The sequence below is a fragment of the Serinus canaria genome, chromosome 6 (assembly GCF_022539315.1).
Source record: "Serinus canaria isolate serCan28SL12 chromosome 6, serCan2020, whole genome shotgun sequence".
Taxonomy (NCBI): domain Eukaryota; kingdom Metazoa; phylum Chordata; class Aves; order Passeriformes; family Fringillidae; genus Serinus; species Serinus canaria.
The window spans coordinates 923,581-946,853 of NC_066320.1; the positions used below are offsets into that span (position 1 = coordinate 923,581).

General features: G+C 41.5%; 1 protein-coding gene across 2 annotated transcripts in view; it reads right to left on the bottom strand.

The window, feature by feature from the left end:
* The window catches only part of CTNNA3 (catenin alpha 3), a 422,479-nt gene that overhangs the window by 125,666 nt on the left and 273,540 nt on the right, over positions 1-23,273 (bottom strand). Inside the window, exon 10 of one of the 2 annotated variants that reach the window (XM_018920823.3) lies at positions 21,630-21,722. In XM_018920823.3, the coding sequence (XP_018776368.3) occupies positions 21,630-21,722 (93 nt within the window). Of the gene's footprint in view, positions 1-6,614; positions 6,810-21,629; positions 21,723-23,273 lie in introns of those variants that run through there. The other variant, XM_018920822.3, reaches the window with a different exon arrangement.

The window sequence follows — 23,273 nt, forward strand, 5'->3', positions numbered from 1 at the left end:
AAAAGCAACACACTCTTGTTGCTGAGCGTGGCAGAGAATTAAAAAGCACAGGAAGAGCAACAGGAAAAGAAGAAAAAAACCCCAACATCCCAAATGAAATGTATTACAAGTTATCTTTTGCTTTCTGAAAAAGGAAGAAACTGTTCAAGTTGCACACTGGCCCTGGAAAGAGTCATAAAAAGATTTTGCTAGATACTTTAATAGGCTAGAATATGCTGGTGCAGTAACAATGAGAATTTTGCCTGTCCCATTTTGGTCAGCTGGGTTCCTGACTTGGTAACAAACATTTGTTACAGTACAGGAAAAGAGCAGAAGCTCTGAAACTGCCAGGAGCAAAAGGCATCAAGGCTGGACTCAAACAGGCAGCATCTATGTGCTGGGGGACACATTTATAAAAGTGGGGATGCAAATTGTAATTAATAATTGTGCTGGTTTTGCATTAACTGACATTTGCTGAGGCGGGAAGAAGCCACCCACAAAAATGATTTTTCTGACAGGAGCTGCTGAGAGCTCCCTCCATGTCTAAAACCACCAATCAGGGACTGGTTTTGAAGACTGACACGTTGTTAAACCACTAGCAAGCTGAACACACCCATATGAAGACCCATGTTGAATGAACACACCTCAGGAAAAGCTCTCTATCCTCTGGATCTGGAGAGAGAAGTTCTGGCTGGGAGGCCTGCCACAGAGACTACAGCAATTCAAGCTTGAAGAACCAGGCTAGGAAAAAAAGGCTCCCTCCCATAAGCCTCTGCAACCACACCTTAATGTTTTAAGTTTTATTGGCTCCCCCAGTTGATATCACCGCATCATCCCGTTTTCCATATGAGCACTCCCCCTAGAACGTTCTCTCCTTTTCTGATCCCCCTTGGCTCTCATTTGCCACATTGCTCCAGCCCTGCTGCCTTACTGGTTCCCTTGGTTTACTGCTCCTCCCTGTGTTCCCACTGGCCCTTGTCCCTCACAGATCCACCCCTTCTTCCCCTTATTTGACCCCAAGCCTTCTACCCTGGTTTTGTCTTTGTCCCTGTACCCTCTCAGAATGAACACCCTTTGGATCTCTGAACAAAGACCCCTCCTTGCCCTGTTTGTTGGCTCCTTTTTAGCCAGCGTGCTCCGGCCCCGACAGCGCAGGTGGCTCCGCGGCACTCACTGAAGTGCAGCGCTTCCCTTCGCCCCCCTGGCGCAGGTAGGGCCGGGCCGGGCCCCAGCAGCTGCAGGCAGGGCGAGGGGAGAGCCCAAGTCTCATGGGCCACCGAGTCCAAGCCTGGCTCTCACTGTCATATTTTCTGGAAAAATTCCCTTGCCCAGGGTTTTCTCCTGGGAATCTGAGAAGCCTCAGCTTCTGTATGTTTTGCTGCTCTGCAATGTGGTCTGGAGATCGCCATATCCAACACGTGAATTGTTTTTAGTTAATGACCAATCACCATCAGCTGTGTCAGACTGAGGAGTCAGTAATGACTTTTTATTATTCATTCTTGTTAAGCCTTCTGTCTGTAGCCTTCTCTTTCTTTACTATACTTTTTGAATAGCATTCTTTAATATAATATCATAAAATAATAAATCAGCCTTCTGAGAACACGGAGTCAGACTCCTCATCTCCCACCTCATCCTGGGGACCCTCACAAACTCCACACGTGGCTGCTGAGATCCCGGCCCTCCCCAGAGCGCGGCCACCGAAGAAAGCGAGGCGGCTCTGCAGCCCGGGCAGAAAGCAGCCCCTGGCTGGAGCTGAGCACAGCAGGGCTGGCAAACAGCCCTGCCCAGAGCGGCTGCCCCGTTCCAGCCCGGCCCGGAGAGTGGGACACAGCCCCAGCACCGCCCCAAGGGCCACCACCAGGAGCGCTCTGGCCACCGCCCGGCAGGGATCACGTCCCTGCAGGGATCACCCTCTGCCAGTCCCGGTGAGATCTCAGCTCTTTCAGTGCCCAAATGAGGCTTGTAGAGCTTCAGTCCTCCCTCAAGTGACAGAAAGGACAGAGGGAGGACATGCAGAGGAACAACACGAAGACACCAAGGTCTGTAAAGAAAGAATCAAGTCCCATATGGCAGGAGAATGGGGAGATGCCTTAAGTTTAAGTGGAAATCCTCTTGTAAGCTATGGAGAAGAATATAATTGACACATGAGACTCTTTTTCTCTGTAGCTCATTGAAAAGAATGTGGGATGAAGCATTCAAATTGAAAATACGAGCAAAGGCATCTATGCCAAAGTAAGCAGATATTAAAGTAACTGTGATCCCATGAGAAGTTTGAACAGAGAGAAAAGAGAGTGATGAAGACCCTGTGCCCTCAGGGAGAGAAGACCTCTGTTCCCAGAGATGATTTCAAAGATAGATAAAGAGAACTTTTACTCCTAAACAGCTCATCCTTAAAACAGTACCCCATAAGTTGACGTGGCCCATAAACACAACTGTGAGAAGGCTGCAAGAAGATGGAAGGGACTCCACGACTGCAGATTCTCCGGGCAGCTGCTATTTGTGAAAATTAAAAGCTACGAGGGAACTGTTTCTTGTGGAGAAGTCTCCATGGCATGGCAAGAGACACTCCTCTCCCTAAGTGAACTGAAGAAAAATTATTCTAGAGGTGATAAACTGACTGAATTGTTTCTGTATGTTGTCAGTGGGAAAGAAAATGTTGTAGGGGGGAGGAGAAATGTTCTAAAAGTTACTGTTACTGTTAACAAAGTTTTCTTTATACCCTTTTAAAGTATTGAAACTGATTTGCCTTCCTCCTAATCCTATCTCACAGCAGGAAATGAGTAAGTACATTCTAGTGAGCACACTGGCATTTAGCCAGCACTCAGCACACCACATTATTTGCTGCATTGACCAGGAAATCTCAAATTGGCAAACCAAAACCACTACAATGATTTTTCCAAATCTAACTCTAAACATTTGAAAACGTTAGAAAGCAGATTTCAAGCAGTCAGCACATGTATTTTTGTCCAAATTATACATTTTGTTAGGATGCACAGCACACCCAAAAATTCAGTGTCTATCCCTGTACATAGGTATTACCTCCAGTTTCTCTATTTCAATAGCAATACCCAAGATACATAACTTTCCACAGGCAGTGCAATATATAAAAGCCCATTTCTGTTCAGCTCTACAGCAGCTTCCCCAACACTTCTAAAATTAAGAAATTTGTAGGAGTTGAGGCTTTAACTGTTTTCATTCCTATCATGCTTGATCCATTTTCACAGGATGAATTTTCTAAGCCAGGGGCTCAAAATCTCAAAATTTCCCCTCAATAATTCTTAGGTCACATTGGTCCTGTTTTGACTTACCACACTAACTAGTTTAGGTTTTAAAATATGTCTATCAAGACTGAGTTATTGAACAGGTAATTTCTACCTTTTCTGTTTAAGCCCCTAATTAGACATTAACTGAAAGTCAAACTCTATTTCTGCTCGAATACACTTACTGCATTTTCTTCTTTGTTTTGGCAGACTTACCAGGTTGGCTCTGCCAAAAGTAACAATGAGACAGGGCAAAGAGCTGTTCCACTATCAGAGCCAGCATCTTTTATCTCGCCAAAGATTCAAAAAAAACAACTTTTGTCTCACCACATGCAATAAAGAGGTGAACTGCTTGGAAAGATCATCAAAACTTACAGAATGTAGCCAGCTTTATCAGATGGGTGTACTGAGAAATCCTTATGACTGGGAAAAAAATCCTGAAGGCTGCAGTAACTAGAGCCCAGAGAGGTGGGCACCCAGCTCTAACAGCACAGAGACTGCACTGGCACATCTTATGGGCTGAGGCTGCACAAGGGCTGCAGATTATCACCTCTAACCACCTCAACAACACCAACCAGAGCATTTACCTAGGGCTTCCCTCAGGAAATTGACAGCTGCAAGTGAAATCAGGTCCATCCCGCAAAAAGGCAGCTAATCCTGAGTTAAACATTAAAGGTGACACTGTTCCTTAAGGTTCCCTGGTAAACTGCTCTAACCCTTAATGCCCTATTAAGAAAAGACTTCATTTCACTTTGGACAAACACAGCTTCCAGAAGTGTGGAAACGACTCAGAAAAACATACCATAGAACAATTCAGACTGATAGTAATGAAAACAAAATCCTGTCATATCTAAACTGCAGAGCACACTACAGACCTCTTATGTCTGCCAGGGAACCACATCAAGGTGTGAGACTTATGGCTAAGCACAGATCTACAGTGAGCTTTGTTCTGTCTGGAACTGTCCCAAAGCCAGGATCCACATGCCTGGCTCAGACTGTGTATTCCCAATCTAGCCCAACAAACTTGAAGACATGCATTATCACACAAGTAAAATGGAGACTTTAAATGCTCTTCTCTTGTAAAAAGAAGAAAAAAAATCAAAAAAGGAAAAGAAAACTTCACAGTGGGACATCCTCAGATTCACCAACAAGAGACAAAGTTGAAAATGTCACTTTCTTAGGCTTCATGAGGTTTATTAACTTTTCTACTTCAATCCAACTATCATTCATGTAGATTTATTTGAATTGGCATCAAGAAACGATGAGAGCAAAACTCATCAGAAGTCCCTTTTCACCACTGCTTCCTGATCTAAGATAAGGTTAACATTTGTTACTGGCTAATTAAATATAGCTTTATTCTACTTTATTACAGCATATTAGGCTGTTGAAATTCCATTGTTACTTTTCCCCCAAAGTTCACACAAACATCACAGTTCAGATTACCAGAAAGCTGCTACTACTCCTGCTCACTGCTGGGGCATTTCACTGGGAGCTAAATTACTAGTTTTCAAAGAAATCCTTGGACTTGTGAGCAGAACCTAGGCAAGGACAGCAAGTGCTTTTATTAGCTGCACTGCAGTAATAGCCACATGTCCTCACCAAGTGCAGGATACATCAGACTCTGTATGTTCCATCAAATGAGAACCAGTCTGAAGTTTAACAGCACAGTGGTTACACAAGTTGAGAGAAGCTTCAGGACACAGCAAAATGATGACAGTAGTAAGATGCTACCTTTGACTAACTTCTGAACTGCCAGTTGCTACATCAAACTAGAGGTAAATTGAAATGGAATCTGAGGCATGCACAGGACAGGAAGCTTTCAGGGACATACTCCTGTGCACAATGGGCTAAAGCAGGCTGCGTGGGGGGGCGGGAAAACAAAACACCAAGACCACGAGAGGCCCACAAACCCACACCTGGACACTGTTCACACAGCCAGCTCAAGACTGGCACAGTTACTCACTCCTTTATTGCAGAAGTAACAATCTGGGGACAGCAGACATCCATCCTGCCACAGGAGGCAGGGAAGCAGTGTTCAGTGAGATGAGATGGTGCCTTGAGGGAAGGATAAATCATCCAGCCCAAGGTCAAGCAAAAGGAAACAACCCAAGAGTAAAAAGTACATAGGCAGGGTTGGATTAATATTACAAGAGAATACTTTTACAGTCTTTCAATTAAAAAAACAAGGTAAAAAGCAATGGCAAATGTCTGTTACAGCAGTGACTACAGCAGAAGAAAGCTAGAAATGTCTTAGAAATTAAATATAAGGATATTCTGAATACCAAAAACTGTTAGCCCCTCTAACCAAAACAAGAAAAATACCTTAATTAATAGTTTGGGTTTTGTTTGGCAATTATCTTTCTTTTCAGCTGAATAGGAACTGGCCACCCAGCTTTACATTCACTTCCACATCCAGCAGACTAATTTCCAACAACATTAGGTGGACAAATGCATCAACTTGACACAGTAATGGCAGAGCCAAATTCAGTCAAATATTTTTCAAATACGCTTGAGAAATTTACCTCCAAGAACGGAAGGGTCAGTTCTGCCCTAGTGTAAGCTACTACAGCAAAGCTGAAAGAGCTCCCCCCAGGACAAACCCCTTGTAGAACCTCACCAGAGTTTTGCTACAGTAAGGTGAGACTTTTTAGCTCCATATTTTATTGCTAAAGGAAATACAACAGGATGGTCATATTCAAGGTGAGCAGTACATCAATTTGTCATTTAAGTCTGTCATTTCTAGAGATCAGAATTCATGCCTTTGTTTAAAATCAAAACTATTCTGTACATCTTACACTGACCCCAATTAATTTATGTAATGTGACCAGTTTCTGAACAAGATTAATCAAAGTATGTACATGGATAACACAGCAAAACACAGAAAACTGGTTTCTGAGCTTTTAGAAGCTGGATTTTTTCCAAGCTGTTAGTAAACTAAGTACCTCAGGCTACATCACAAAAGAAATTGCACTACTTGGGACTGTAAGGAAGAAAACTTATGTCCAGCTGGTTTTGGTGGAAGAGAACCTGAGGTTTTCTTCCTTCTTTCAAAAATGATCACCTGAAGATCCAGAATCCAGTCCTGCAGCTGGGCTGGAGTAACATACTCATCATGACACAGTCTAGGAAGCAGCTGGCTGGGGGGCAGCTCTGCTGGAAAAGGACCTGACACGGTGTCAGCAGCATTCCCCAATGAAAGCTGACAGCACAGCCAGCTCAAAGGGCACAGCCACGGTTCAGAGAAGAGGTGACACTTGCTGGATCACACCTAGAAAACCATGTCCAGTTTGGGGCTCTCTGATACACCAGAGACAACAATAAGTAAGGCAAGTTTAGCAGAAGGACACCTAGAGGGTTATGGGCTGGAGCTCTTACCCTGCAAGGAGGGAGAGAGATGTGAGCTTTTTCAGCCTGAGGAAAAGGTGGCTTCAGAGGGCCCCAAGAGCAGTTCTTCAACACACAGGAGATGACGAAACCAGCACAGCCAGCCTCTTCACAGCCATGCATGGTGGAAGGGTATTCTGACAGCAGACAGAGGGAGGAGCTGATGAGAGATGGCACAGATGCACACAGGAGAAATTTCACACCAAGGTTAGTCAAGCTGTGGAACAAGTTGCCCAAAGAGTTTGTGCAGTCTCTACCCTTGGACTTTCAACTTTTGACTTGACCAGTCAAAGTTTAGAGAAAGGTCAGAGTTCATTTTGAAACTGAGGACTGAAACAAACAGCTATGAGGAAGAGGCTGTAAACATCCTAAGGTCCCTTCCAGCCTGAAGTTCTGAAATGCAGTTAGAGTAACTCTATGGTAAATACTGACATCAATTCCTTCTGGGGCAGAGTGACACACTTCCCCAGGGTAATCTAGGAAAGGTAACAGAAATGTAAACAGTGCAAGGAACACCACACCAGCATTTCCTAGGTCACTAAGAGGACACTAAAGAAACCACAGAAACATGCTGGCACTCTGCTATTGTTGCTCTTTTAACACAAAATTGTGGGGAACTTCTGCCAAGCTGTGCCTTGCATTTCTCTTAACACGGCAGGGGAGCTTAAATATCCAGATATACCCAAGCTCTACAAAAAAGAGTATCTATTTACTACTAAGTAAAAAACAAACTTGAAGCAAAAAACCCCACTATAATGGTAAAAAGGTGCAAGGATCCGTGACACTGCTGCTTTGGCATCTGGCCTATAAAGCAACTGCAGTAACTCAGATATGAAAAACCCATAACAATTTAAAGCTTTGAAAGCTCAGTATCTTGTATACAACATATTTAATAATAAAATGCATTTCAGTCAATATAAATAAATAAAACTGAGGTCGTGTTGATAACAGCTCTAGACAATACAGACACAGTCTACCCAAGGGCTAAGTGCTTTCCAAGAGTAAATAAATTACTGGCTATATTTGTTAATAAAACCAACTTGAATTGCTTGGTAAATTCAAAAACCCCACTGCAAACAGCTGAAAGTAGATGCAGAGTAAAGGGAGATTATTTAATCATTATATCAGAAGTGACATATGAAGACAAAGCAAGATTGTAGTTCCACAAGAGGCTTTCATCCTTTTCTGAACATCGGAGAACTTCCATCCACAGCCCTCTCCTCCCCTCAACATCCCAGAAAATGCTACCTCAGCAGCATTATCTAGTCCTGATAGTTATGAGGAGGTAAGGCTACAGGTGGTACACGACCATAAAGTTTTACATTATGTTCAAGATTAAGACACCTACTGCTTCAGAGAGAGACTCAAAAATCCAAGAAGAAACAATGGTGCAGTAAGAACTCAGCAATCCCTAAAATCCTAAATGCAGTGGGGTGAAAACAAGTAAGACAAATTATGACCCAAGATAAAATTTCCAAGTCCTATTTGCAACCTCAACTTTAGCAGAACTAAGTATTTAAAGAACTTACTAAGATTCTTTCTCCTTTCCCACCATTTAAAAAGCAGGAAGGAGGGATATCACTCAAGGCATGTGGTTTAACACTGAACATACTTGACTATGTTTGGCAATAAGTTTGAAAAGTTATATATGAGTTGTTCTGAGAATATGAGGCAACTTGAAGTTCTGCAAAAAACCTCAGTGAACAAAGAATTCATATTACCTCATCTTAAAATCTAGCAAAAGCCTTCTTGATACCAACAATTAAAGGAGGATTAAACTTCTACATGGTTATTAAAAGCTACTGGCCAAGGAACTGGTGACTAAATTAAGAGCACACAGACAAAGCAATCCCTCAAGAACAAACAGAACTGTGGGCAAGGGGGTAACCCAGCAATTCTACAAACATTATTGATCTGATACACCAGGCAAGAAATTAGGACAAAATTCTGCACGGTTTTGTCTCCTGGTGTCTGGGCAGTGGCAGCCAGTAACACACAGAAATATATTATTACACTGGGATAAGATTTTTGTAATTTATGAAAACAAATCACACAATTTCACTCAAAAGCAAACCTTCCAACATAGTCTAGCCCTGCATGATGCACTCCTCAGGCAAAAAACAAAACCCACACACACCAAGCAGTCCTCTAAAGCTCTTCCTGCCCCTGTCCACATCTGGTTTTGGCTTTACTTAGGGACTATATGCACATTTCTGAATGAATTTGAAACCCTTCTACAGAAAAGGCACACAAAGTTATCTTTAACAAAACAAACATTTCCATTATTTTAGTTTAAAAAGTCACAAAAGCACAAAAGAAATGACAATGTAGTTAAATATTCAGTATTTACATTTGGGTGGATAGTCACTGTTTTCTGGAGACACACATCAGAATAGGCTGAACACTTACAGACTGATTCTTAAGTGAATCCAACAGCACTTTCCTTCCAGAACTTCCTTCACTTGACCTGACAAGTGCAGCAGACAGCAGATCCCCAAATGCTTTGGGGTTTTTTTTAGGTCAGATTTCAGGTGTCTGATTTGCATGGAACCATAATTTCAGTTACTTTCCCTTTATTTTGCAGTACTGAAACTCAAGTAAGGAGAATAAACATTCCTCTTTCTGCCTTTCTGAATACAGTGTTTGTAAGTGACCCAGGGAATGTTTTGGATTGAATATTTGAAGGTATGGGGGTGGATTGCACAAATTCCCTAGTTTATTTCAAGAAGCAAAAGTGCATTTTTTGACTCATTATAAAATCACTGTTCCTCCAACTGTATTTTTTGTATTAGCTACACACCCATTATCCAGGATCTCACCTAGGATCCAGCAAATCATAACACTGGGCAATTACTTTAATTTTAGCCACAGTTTGAATGTTCTAACTTAACAATTACTTTCTTGTAGCCACAGTCTGTCGCCTTGTTCACAGGGGTCCCAGGATGCGGGAAGAGACGAGAAAGTTGACTCCATGTATCAGAAGCTTGATTTATTATTATATGATAGATAATATATTAAAACTACACTAAAAGAATAGAGGAAAGGATTTCACTACAAGGCTAAGCTAAGGATAGAAAAGGAATGAATAACAAAGGTCTTCTCTCAGACCGAGACCAGCCAGCCAGGTGAACTGTGATTGGCCCGTAATTGGAAACAGCCTGAGGAGGCCAATCACAGATTCCCCCTGTTGCATTCCACAGCAGCAGATAAGAATTGTTTACAGTTTGTTCCTGAGGCCTCTCAGCTTCCCAGGAGGGGAAAAATCCTAAGGAAAGGATTTTTCATAAAACATGTCGGTGACAACAGTTTGTATACATGGGGACAATTAGATTCTGCTCAGAAAGCCACAGAACACTTCACCCAAGCTTATCAAGCCTTGAGCAATGCATTCTCAAAATCCAGATTTCAAGATAAGCATATTCTTAAAATGGAAGCTTAAAATAATCCTCAGGACTTATTGATACACATAAGAGTAAATAAAATAAAATCTGAGTTCCGCTGATAATGGTTTTGAGTATAAAATAACAAAACAAAACATAGTGGAAGTCTTATCTTCAATAGTACTCCATCCAGATCTGGAGCTCAGCTACCTGCAGTTCACTATAAATGTAATTACCTTTGTGTTCCAAGTCTCTTCATGCAGCAAAGCTTTTTAGAGATGTAAACCTCTTCTACATTTTCTTAGGCTGTGTAAGTGCTCGATCAAAGCACATCAGCAGTACCAGCTACACTGGGATAAAACTTCTTCCCACTAGGCATAGCCAGGTTTGCTGATCAGACTGGGACAAGCCATGCAGCCACCAGCACACATCACACTCCCACAGCTATGGCACAGCTTCCCAGCACATGCAGGCAGAAAGAAAACTCTCTAGGGAATTACACAGTCTAAGGACGTGATCTCAAAAGGTGTTCAGCATAAAAAGCCCCTGTGTCTAAATACAATCCCCATAATTATCAATCAAATTAGCTGCATACTAAAATTACAGTATAAAACTGAAGCTTACATCATTAACCTTCTGTTTATTGGATTTTATACCTAAGTAAATATTTAGTCCAATTTATAACAGAATGCATATAAACCAGAAAGGTCCTTATGGACCATTCATTCATGTACCAAACTTGAGAGAGATGAAATAAAACTGTAATTAAACTGGAACAATTGCACTGTAACTACACTACAGTTACAGTCCTTGACTATTTGGTAAGATGAACACACATTTGGATTCCATTGATAAACTGGCTGGGGGAAGGACATCAGTAAAGCTCAACATGTATGATACAACTATTGCTTTATGTACATTTTAAAGTACATCGTACAAAATCCCAACCAAAACAGCACAGGAAAATACAAATAACCTACTACCTTAGTGTTAATTAGTTCCTTCTTTCCTCTTGGGATTTCTAACAAAACCATCACCATCACAAACAAAACTCTTCTTTAGTCATTCTTTAAATGCCAATGCCCTTCATTTCCTATAACATCTATAAGCTATGGGATGGTCTGAGCTGAAAAAACAAAGAGCTGAAGCCAACAGCAAGCTTTCAACCTCACACAAAAGAAGTTACTGAACAGACAGAGAGCAGAAAGCTTTAGGAGAGTTACACAGAGACAGGGACATGGAAGTTGAAAATCTGTAATGTGCCTCTGGAAAGAACAGGTAGAAATAGTCTGGTGAAAAGTGGGATGCACAGGTATCCTCAAGTATATTCCATGTCACTCACACAGTCAGACAAACTCCAGTTCTTCACCTGTTTCTGCCACAGTCAAAGATCTAAGCAGCAGCAAACACTATCATGCCCTTTGTGGTCCTGGAGGTTTTTCCTGTCCTCCCAAGGCCTCACTCCATGCTCCTGGCCCCCACTACAGGCTTCAGGGACCTTGTTAAGGCTTTCCTTGCTGCAGGCTACAAACACCCCAATCTTCCTGGGCTGCTCCTCTCTCCTGCTGAGGCACACCTCTCATCAGGGGTAGAAATGAGCCAAAACACAGACTCTCATTTAACAGTGTGAAAAGGGCCCTGGTTTATTCTTCTTCACAGCCTAGCCAACCTGACTCTGACTACAGCAAGTCCCTACTGCTGGCTTTTCTGACAGACTCAGACTGCTGGCTATTTCCTGTTGGAATATGACTGCAAGTATTTCCTTGCTGCCTCTGACCACAGGCTTTTACCTTGCTCCACTGACTGCAGGCTCCAACAGCAGGCTCTAAGGCTATCGGACCCAGACTGACCTCCCAGCAGATCTTTTGCAGCAGCTCTCTTCCTTGTTTCATTCTTCTTTGTGTTGTTCTGGATCTTCTTTCTCAGGGCTCCTCTACTTCCTCCAGGCTCTCCCTGACCAGCCAACCCACCCCTTTTATCACACTTATCTTTTTTTTAGTCTCAGCTGTGACCCATTAAGGGCAAGGCTGTTCTTCTTCTTTAGTAATCAGTACAGCTGTGACTTATCAGAGGTGAGGTCACTTGTAATCCCTTCTTCTACACCTACACTCCCCCCCAGTTCAACACAACACAACTGTGAACAGACAAATAAGCCAGTAACCCATGCAGACCAGATTCTTCCTGTAGCAGGATTAGTGCCAGAACAACACTCGGGGGATGTGTTAGTGCCAGAACAACACTCGGGTGTTTGTCTTCACTTACAGCAGGACCAGCAATGGGAAGAGCCTGCTTGCATTAAGTAAGAACATTCAGCACTTGTAGTTTAACCACAGCCAACAGTTAAGAACCCCACTTGAAGCCAAACATGCAAGCAAAGGAAAACAAGGAATTCCCATCTTCAGGCACATATTCAGCCAACCCCAGGAAAACAGGGCTCCATCACTGTTTTTACATCCAATGTCATGTGTGCTTGTTCTAATGTTCTTCTTACAGCCCTTGGTCAGAACACTCTCTACTGCACATCCTCTGACTGTCAGAGGTCATTAGAGCAAACACTCCTGCACAGTTCAACAACCACCATCCTGTTATCCAGGTCTCATTTCAGTTCCTGGGTGTCAGAAGCTACATGGGATAACAGTTCAATATTCAAGAAAGTTACAGAAAGGGACAGTTGAAATCCAGAGTAAGGTTATGGCATCCTAGCCAAACATATTGTCCACATCTTTTCCTGCTAGGATGTCAATACCAGCACATGTGGGAAATAAAATGTGAAAACCAACACCACCAAAGACTTTTATAGAGCTCTTAATAAATGCAAAATTATCTACAAGCACACATCAAGTTGCCCGTGTAGCCTACAAAATCCTAAGAATAGTCCTGAGAATACTACAATCCCATGATACACATAATGGCATGACCTTATCTGAAAACTGAAATTTAATTCCCATCAATTCATCATATAAAGCTATACTGGGGGAGAAGTGGCTTGGTAAACACCACCTGAAATTACTCTGTTTGCAATAGCAGCAAAAGCTTTGTGACATAAAAAAAGCTTTTCTAACTCAGAGTAGCAAATTAAGACTCTGCCTCCTTGTTAACAATAATGCACAATCATCTAAGAGATACAGGAAGGAAACAAACTCCTGCTGTACTTGCTACTGTTACTATTACTTTCAAAGCTGCTGTGACTTTTCTTAATTACTTTTAATTAGGAATTTAGTAAAGCAGGCAGTCAAACTCTTTGATATTTTTACAAATATGAATGCAAAATGGAACACAGAAAATCCCCTTGCAGATCATGTTACCTCTGCTCCATTTAATGACACTATAACACTGCAGTTTGCACTCAAAAATCATGAAAACACAAGAAGGCTACTCATCCATTCCCTTGAATTTGATTACATTCCTGTAAAACCATTTAAAAGCTCTTTTTAAAATCCTGGAAGCTCAGAGACATGAAGATTTGAAACATTTGTAAGATCTGCCCTTTCACCCCTCTGCAGGTCAGGTACTCCACAGACTGATGGAATGGTAACAGCTGGAAGGGAGTGCTGGGGGTCAGTCTGGCCCAGGCAGGACCATACCCACAGGATTCCTTCAACATCCTCCCTCAGAGCTGCGCCAGAATTTCCCCAAATCACTGAAGTCTGACCCTGCACAAAGGGCAAGGGAATAGTGTGCAAGGAACAAAAATAAATGGCTGTGCTTTGCTGTCAAGCTCATGCAGAAGGCAGCAGCAATCTCCAGAAGGCTTGCTCAGCAGCTACAGCTCCTGGGACACAGAGGCACACACAAAACGTGGAGCACACAGCCCATCCTGTCATCACTGCAGCGACACCAGACTCATGCGTACCTCAACACTTCCCTAAGTGCTTGCCAGACTAACTGCTTCCATCTGTTCCTCATCTACATCCCCAGGTGTCTGCAGGGTGCTGAGCACCCACAGGAATCTCCATCACACTGCCACTATTCCAGCTGGAAAACATCTCCAGGTTAGATGTAAAGCTGGTAGCAGAGATGCACAATGCCCCAAAAAAGCCATGTCAGATGGAGTCATGGCTTAGTGATTTTAGCTCCTTGCTTCAACAAGAGCAATGAATTCCCCTGTCAGCCTGTGCTATTTACACCTCTCTATTACTGTGTGCCACAGCCATTTACATTTTTGGCACTTTATTGCTGCCCATCCCTCTCTTCCAAAAACCATGTAAGACTCCATCTCTTAACAGTGGTATTGTTTTGCTCTCTTGTACTACTCTAGGCTTTCCTACCCTGCTCCCCAGACTCAGTAGGTTCTTTACCACAAGAAGTCTAATAATGATACCTTATTGCCATTCTTTCCCTTCCTAGCATTTCGCTGCAGGACTACCACCAATGAAATGTAGCATCTCTGACTTATAAATCCAGAAAAATAGGATGAAGTTGAGGAGATTAAAAAAAAAACCTTTCTAGGAAGAATACTCTGAAGTTTTAAAGGCAAAGGGAAAACCAAATTGTTTATAAAACATTCATAGCACTATGGTGTAATATAGCAAATGCCCTCCAGCAACTTAAAAATCTCAATCAGTCTCATGTCTTATGTACACGGACTGCAGGTGAGGCAAGAAGAGGACAAAACAGGAGAGCTTCTGTATTGCTACAGAAGCTGAGGCTACTCAGGGTTTGTATTTTTGTTTAATAGTACAAGGTGAGAATTTGTTGAGGATTCTAGTCTAACACAACAGATGTTGGAAGATGAAAGTTAAGACTGAAAACAACCTCAAGGCATTTTGTAGTTAATTATTCTCTCTCCAAGTACTATTATCATAAGTGAGCCAAGCAGTCACAGCCAGCATGAGACTTTCAGGGGAACCTAAGAGTAACAGTGGGGGAGAGGTTCCCCCCTTTAAAACTGTTTATTAGAGAAGTTCAAGCCAAAACAACATCTATTTGTACAGAAGCATAAAGTAAAAAAAAAAAAAAAAGGCATAAAAAAAAGCATTTAAAAAAAGGGCCTTCCAACACTTGTTGGTGTTCCACAGCTTTAGCATTCATAGTATCCCAATAAGCTTGCTACAAGGTTTTGAAAATGAGAAACCTCAGTTTCCATAAACTGAGCAAGATAATGTCCTGCAAATACTAGAGTCAGTACATTATGCTAGGGGATACAAGAAAGATTTTTCCCTGTACCACTTTCAGTCTTTGTCATAGCCAGACACCTGGTTTTAGTGCAGACTGCCCTTCACATGAACCCTGCACGGCTCCGATGGTACAGGCTCCATCCATCCAAACAGGGTCACACACCATTGCTCCCACTGAGCACTGGACTAACAACTTCTTCCACACCACAGCTCCTGGGAACTGGCAACAACAGCTCTCCACCAACCCTGGACACTGCCTTCTGTCACCAAAGCTGTGCCACTGCCAGCTCAAGCTGGCAGCACTCAGTGAGTCTGCAGTGCCACTAAAAGCAGTGACTGCTCCTCTAGACTGCCCTCACTCCCTTCCCTTGAGTTCAGGCACCCACACAGCAAACTACCCTGGGCAGCTGACTGAAGGCAAACTCAACCTTCCTGCTTCCCAGGGGGATTGTCTGGCCCAGACTGCTGAGCAGCTATGCGACTGCTACTGCTGCTCATGAGCCAAGGGGCAGAAATGGGGCTGGGGAGCAGGGAGAGAGGGAAGTCACCTGCAGCACTGATGCTGGAAACCAGACCGAGTGGTAGTGGAACCAGGGTGCATGAGAAGGAACTAAACACAGGAGTGCTCAAGAAGTCTACCATAAAGACCAAAGTTAATGATGAAATCTTCATCTTCAGCAGCATGTGTGAACTTCATTGTATGCGAACTTCGCAACATGATGAAAACCTACATGAAAACCATCATTTCACCAGACTAACATTCCTTTCAGAAATAGTATTACTAAGGTACAATAGATACTTTTAATTAAATTCTCCACTGAAAGGCTGGAGATGATACCTAAGAAGTCCAATACTGTTGGATACTAACATCTGTTGTCTATCTTTTAAAGCAGATGGTAGAGAACTCACTGATTTACCATGTTCTCCCCCATTACTTCTGCCCTGTATCTGAAGGAAATTGTATTAACACAGATAAAAAGAGATGCCACAAAGATGGTTCAAGCAAGAAGATGAAACTGTGGTTATTAAAGTGATGTTGAAGAGGCTAAGAAAAAAATCTTCTTCAATGTTCCCCACAATTTAATGTGCCAGAGCAAATAACAAAATGGATGATTGATTTTTCTCTCATGAAAAAGTAAATATACAGGAAATGTAAACTGCTAGCTTCAAAAATCCACAGCATCATAAAATACATACTTGAACTCCAATACCTGAAAAATGCAACACATCAAAAGATCCTGCCCCCTGATTAGCTATCAAGTCTCATTTTTGTGAGCAAGCATTTTCATGTTTGCTATTACCTACTTCCTAGAAAATTACACAGAAGGAAATAATATCCATTTGTCTGTATCAGCAAAATCAGGCAAGACAAATTAAGTGTAAATCCATGGAAAGAATTCTTTAGCTCTTCTCAAAGGAAGAGCTGAATTCCTCCATCCATTTTTGTAACAGAAAAACACAATATTTAATTTTGAGAAAAAAATTATAGGACATTCTCACGAAAGCTTGATCAAAACTCATAAAGCATAACAAGGTCACAATCATTTTCTAAAAAAGCAAGCAGAGAGCACACAAGCCCTGCTTGGGAAGTAGGACTTCTCAAGTTGGATTTTTGTGTGTGGGACACAGAGCTGTCACTGTTGGGCTGCTGAAGCTTCCATGACACTTTGCACCAAGCTGGAGGTCATTGCTGTACTTGGAAGAGCAGAGAATGCAAGTGGCTGCTGGACTGGAATGGAGATGCTTTGCCTGGATCCCTTCTGAACACACATACACACCCTCCAAAAAAACCCTCAATCCCTCAACTCTTGGTTCTGTGGTACTTCTGAATTTACTGATAAATGCAGACAATTTCACATGATCCTGAAAGACACATGACAGGCTTAATATTCTTTGCTAGCAAGATAGGAAAGAAAGCATCACTACAACAGGGCTGAAATTATTAAAATTCAAAGAAAGTAAGGCTGCAGGGGCTGGTTTCTTGCAAGGTCCTTCTCACTGCAGGTACATATGTGTCAATAGAGAAACAGCTCTATAATATCAAAATACAACAGTCAGTTCCAGACAGGCACGTTGGCATTGAAGAAACAGATGAATTATGCTGGACAAGCCAAATACAAAATGTTCAAGACAGCTGTCAGATCAGTATTTCAATGGTCTGTAAACATGATGTGTATAAATATATTCCCACTGATCAGCTCAGTATCTTTCTTACTCCAATACCTCTCTCCACGTTACCTGAACTGTCACAGTGACTTATTCACCAAACCACTCTAGCCAAAAAATCACCTTTATATTTACTGGTGTGGAATCCTTTGAACCCCTCAGGGAAAACCCCAGGGCCTCACCCTGAAAGAATACACCATGGAGTCTCCACCTAGGCTGTAAGAAAAGACTTGCCATGGAGCCTCTCAACACTGATCCACTCCAGTTCCTTTCCCCATATGTTCCCAGTTCTTGTGGTTTCTCCTTTCCCTGTTTCCTCACTGGCTGTGCTATGAACCACTCCAGTTCCTTTCCCCAGATGTTCCCAATTCCTGTGGTTTCTCCTTTCCCTGTTTCCTCACTGGCTGTGCTATGAACCACTCCAGTTCCTTTCCCCAGATGTTCCCAATTCCTGTGGTTTCTCCTTTCCCACTGGCTGTGGTGTCCCTGGTGGCTGGCCCCATCTCCCCTGCAGGGCAATGCCCTTTGCAGCACCCCGTGCCCTCAGGCCATGGGCTGCTGACCCCACACTGAACCTTGTGCACAGCCCAGGCCAGGTCTCCTGCCTGGTTTCCCTTTGGGGTGCTGCACTAAACCTCGCTGGATCTGACCATGTAAATGCCCCTCTGCCTCTCTTGGCAGAGCTAGCTGTGGTGAGTGTGGTGAGTGGACTTGCCTGAATGCTCACCCCAGCAGCTTTTCCACAGGAGATGCTCATTGGGAGCTAGGCAGCAGTATTAGAAGTACTAGCAGCTTATTAAGTTCTAAGCAGCAAGAAGAGATGGCATTCAAAATCACAGCTGAATCCTTCACTACTGTGCCAAGTGTTACACACTTTTCATTAGTTACATAGAATTGCTTCTCACCTCAGTTTATAACCAGATGGTTTCTATCTATCTCTACTTAGAGAAAAACAGAGCTCACCAAAATACTAAGATCCAAGTTTCTGCTTATACCAGTGCTTACACCTCTTCTTTAAAATATCTGGTAGAATTTTCCATGGGCTCAAATGACTTTCAAAAATTTCTTTATCACCATCTGAAGATTAAGCTAAACCATGAACATTTGTGTGTTTTTCTTGCATTTTCCTTCCTCTCATGGTGTTCCAGTAATTACCCTGTAACACTCGGGTAACAAGCAGCAAGCTCTAGTGAAGCTCCCTTTCAAATGAAGTGACCTTAAAATTCACTGTTTCAGATACAGCTCTTCTAAAATATCCCAAACCCCCTGCTCCTTACAACTCTCCAGAGATCTTTATGCTAATAAAGGGCTCTAGGCAGAGCCCTCTGACACACTGAAGATCTTCTTAGCTGTTGCCTTAAGACCACCCACCTCTGATCTCCACTTTGACACAAGTGTTCCAGTTTTAGGCTCAAAGATACTCTTCTCAAAAGCAGCAGCTCAGGATTTGAAAGGTGATTAGACCATAAAAATGTAAAAACCTAAGAAGAATTTGGATAGAGAAACCAGAGTCTCATCTGCTAATCTCTGGTTTCCCACAGGACAGTTCCCCCTCTCTATGTTAACAGGTTTACCATTGTTACCAGGTATCCCAGAGGACTACTAGGGCAACCACAGTCTTCCCCAAACACACCACTGAAGTGAAGCACTAGAGTAACAAACCCAACATGGGTATTAGCCAAACAACTCTACAGATTTATAGCCTTGCTTTTAAAAACAAAAGCTTTTTTGCTTCTGGTGGTTCTTTCCCTTCCCTTTCTTTCCCATGCAGTCAGCTCAAGTCAAGATTCTGCTGACACACCAGCACAGTAACATGGATTCCCAATACAAGTGACACTGGAGATCCTACTTACCTGACAACACCCAATTCTCCCAACCAAAAGTGAGTTATATGAACAGAAATAATTCTTCACCAAATCATATGCAACCAGCTGTTCATTTCTTTATTATTATTACTGATTTAACACTAAATTAATTTCTCATAAAACATTCATAACATTCCAGGATCATTATGTGTTTTGCATTGGCTCCAATACAAATGCCCAGCTTATTTCAATTGTTGAACAGTCAAAATATTTGCTAATAACTTCACTTGACAAAACAAAAAAAGGTTTGTGGATGTGACAGCCTGGTCAGAGAGCGAGAAAACCAGATAAGTTTTCCCAGAATTGGCTTGTGAGACTTTAGGGAGTTGAAGATAAACAATGATCACCTGTTATTATAAACAACCTGCAGGTGTTGTTTTCCTACTCTCTGTTTTCCTGTTTTTCTCAGAGATTGTTTATAGGAAAGGCATGTTGTTAATCAGGCAATCAGGTGAAATGTACTGATTATCTGACCAATCTGGTCTGTGTGTATCACAGTAATGCAAAAAAGAGAAAACCCAAAGTCAGGTGGATGCTGTGCAAACCTGGGCAAAGCCTTCTGGTGCCTCTGGGTCTTTGTTACTCAACAGCAACAAGGGCTCCAAACCAACCCTCTCAATTTTACCTACAGTAGATGCATGATTAATGTAACAAAAGTATGATGCATGATTAATGTAACAAAAGCCAAAAGGCTTTCTTCCAGTGTTTGCCAGTTCTGTAGCTGCCTTTTCCTCTGTGCTCCACAGGAAGTTTTGCTGTCAAATCTGGAGAACTCCCAAGTGTTTTCTGTAATTGCTAGGGGGTTTTTTTGGTTGGTAGTTTTTGGAGCATTTGGGGTCGGGAGGCTCTTTTATTTCTACTGTATCAGATTTCAATCCATATCATGCTTTCCTTCAATAAATACTTTGTAAAGAACATAAAATACCTTTCTTTTCACTCTGAAGATTTAAGAGCACTGGGGAGTTCTGTGTGTGAATTTCCGCATTCTGAACTCTAAGTGATATGCCTCACAGGGAACTTAAAACATAATTATTTTCCCTATGGAATGCTTTTAAATGACATGACATAATCTGGTATACTGAAAAAATGCAGGAGCTTTAATCTGCTGTTTCTTACTTAGGTAAAATGCAAATCGCTTTCACAGGGCATGGTCCTTATCTAGGAAAGCAGCAAATCCTGCACAATGAACATGCCATTAGAAGTAATATAATATTCTGTGTATTCCACAATCTCTTTCTAGTCAGATCTATAATCATCAATGAGTTCACCCCAGTTTACCTTGAGGTTAAACAAAAGGAAAGAAATAAACCCAAGAAACTTTCATTTTAGCATAAGAAATTAAAAGCCTAAAAACTTAAATGGCTGTGAAGAAAAATCAATACTTTAGTCAAAATTAGATTTTAAGAGTTTATGGTATCAGATATGGAGGTTTCAATTTCAATTAAAAAGCTGTATTGGGATGCATAATTATCCATTGTAAAAGTGCACCTGACCCCCGGAGAAACAAAGAAGCTGGAAGAAGCCTTCTTACAAATCCAGGAACACATTAAATTACATACAAGTGTGATCTGAAACACAGAACCCTTCAAGCTTTAAAAACAGACATTGAAACTGAATTATTCAAGAGAAAACACTGGTTTGTGACATTTTCAAAACATCACACTTCCTTGACAAAAATGTTTCATTTCTCCAAAACTTGCATTTATTCAACAGGCATAAAATGGACTTCTCAAGCTTGCTATTGAAGATATTAATATTTGCTTTTCAACTTTTATTTCAACTACATTACCATAAAAGGGTAAGAATACTTATGTAGTTTACTTATGTGTAAACTACAGTGTTCTTCAGAGAACTAATGATCTTGAAATTATGCAGCCTCAAGGCTGCAACACAGATCAGATTCACAGGAATCAGTAAAGACTTTGCTCTCAAAGATCTATGCTGAAGTTTGTATATCTCTGTAACTCTGAACATGACAAAGTGAACACATTTTTTGGTACTTAGTATCTTAGAAAAAGTGTATCTGTAGCTGTGCTTTATTGCCATTGACTTCCTTAAGATGAAAGTTGAAGTTTTCAAATTTATGATAATCACAAGAATTCATACTTTACTGTTCCCTTACACAAAAACCAAAACAAGTGGTGAGTCTTTCAAGGTCAAAATAGGAAATATTTCAGAGTAAGTTATCCCAAATTTTTCACATTAGAGTTGCTCATTCAATCAGGTGTTTCAGAAAGAGAGCAGCATATTTTTGCAATTGCAGTTTTTAAGAGCTCCCAGCCAACACAGACTATTAACCATTTCCATGTTAACCACAGAGCAAATGAACAGACTGCCCAAGTCATTTGGTCTCCATTTGCTACGATGAGCTGTGTAAACGGAATGTGAAGTTAGACAAAAGGAACAAAAGGAAACATCTGCATTGTGTGACAACACCCTGGTGTATGCAACAGTGGGAATGAAGGGAACACCTCCTACCTGGGGGCACAAAGTCTCAACGTGATTTGCTGCCGTTTGGACAATCTTCGTTCCATCTTCATTTGTTGACAAAGAACAAGCAAGATTGGCAACCTTAAGTAAAATAAAGAGACAAATTAGCAATCAGCCTTGTAAGCAAACATTCCTGCTCAGACTTCCAACCTGCCAAAACACGGCTCTGCTAGAAAGCCTTCATTTTGGGGGAGAAATATTTTGTCAAAGAATGTTTTTGAACAGGGAAACACTGCAGGAGGGAAAAAGAGCTGTGGAAAGAGGTGACAGTGATGAGAAATCTTACCACCTCACCCCAATTTAGGCTCAGCAGGTAACAGCTGCAGAGTGGTGTTTAAAAAATAGGAGTAAATTTCAAAGTAAGAGCCTAAGTTTTTAGCAGATTGCCTGTGATCGTGCCCCTTAATTTTTCAGAGCCATTCAAACCATAACCAGCTTTTACACTGTTCTTTTAAGACCTTAAAGCTCAAATAAAATTAATATTGTTATTAATTAATTGCAATCATTAATTAATAACATTAATAACATTATTAATGTAATTAATTACATTAATAATGTTATTAATGTAATTAATTACAAAGTAATTTCTGCCCTGAGCTATCAATAAATTCTTCTTTTAGTTAGTGGTATGATTTTCAACTGAAATGATCAAACCACACAGCACACACAGTGCAACCAACAGTGACAAGGTATATGGAAACCTGAAGTCTGTGAAAGAACAAATCCATCTTCTGTTGTAACATACACCATAGAGATAAAGCTTCCTTTAAAGTAAAAATCTCTACCACAGTGCTCCACAAGTCTAAAGGGATGAAGGAAAAAGTATCTCACTCCAAATCAATCTCAACAGGCTGAAAGAGACAGGTCTGACAAAGGTACAAGAGAGGCTGGGACACTGGGATCCAGAAGATCTTTTTATCCTACTGTCCTGAGTCCTTCTGTAAAGTACTGCACACCTGTCAACCATCACAGCCCTCCCTGAAGTAGCTGCACTGCCCACAGCCACTCTAATGTTAATGCAGACCAAACGGCCTGAGACCCAACATCTGCAGGGCTGCAAATACCAACACAGCCAGCCAGAGTCATTGGAGTCACCCAAAACTCAGACAACTTCTACAGTGCAGCTGCCATGAAATAAAAGCAAATCTTCCTTTATCAGCATTTTAGGACACCACCACTACTAGTTCAAGAATAATCTACTACACCAAAGGCTTTTATTATTCTTACTTAATTGACAGAAGTAATTACAAGGCATTAGTCAGTGCATAGACAAATAAATTACTTTTCCTATTGAAAATTCAGAAGAGATTAAGAAACATTTTCTGAAGTGGATGAGATTTGGAATTCAGGGCCTTCCATGTACACCTGTGCCTACACAAAAATACTCTGTACAACTTTCCCTGGTATTCCAGTACAATTCACTAGTTCCCTACCCATGTGATGTGTTCTCTTTTCCACATTAAAAAAATGGGTAAATCTGAAGAATTTCAGTTTTCATCAATGCACTAACACTGTATCTCTTTTATCTGAAGTAAATTGTCATAGGTTGATTTTTTAATGCAGTATCTGAAAGAAATGGGTTTGATTCTATGCTTTCCTTCCTGACTCTTCAACTTAAACTACCCACCAATG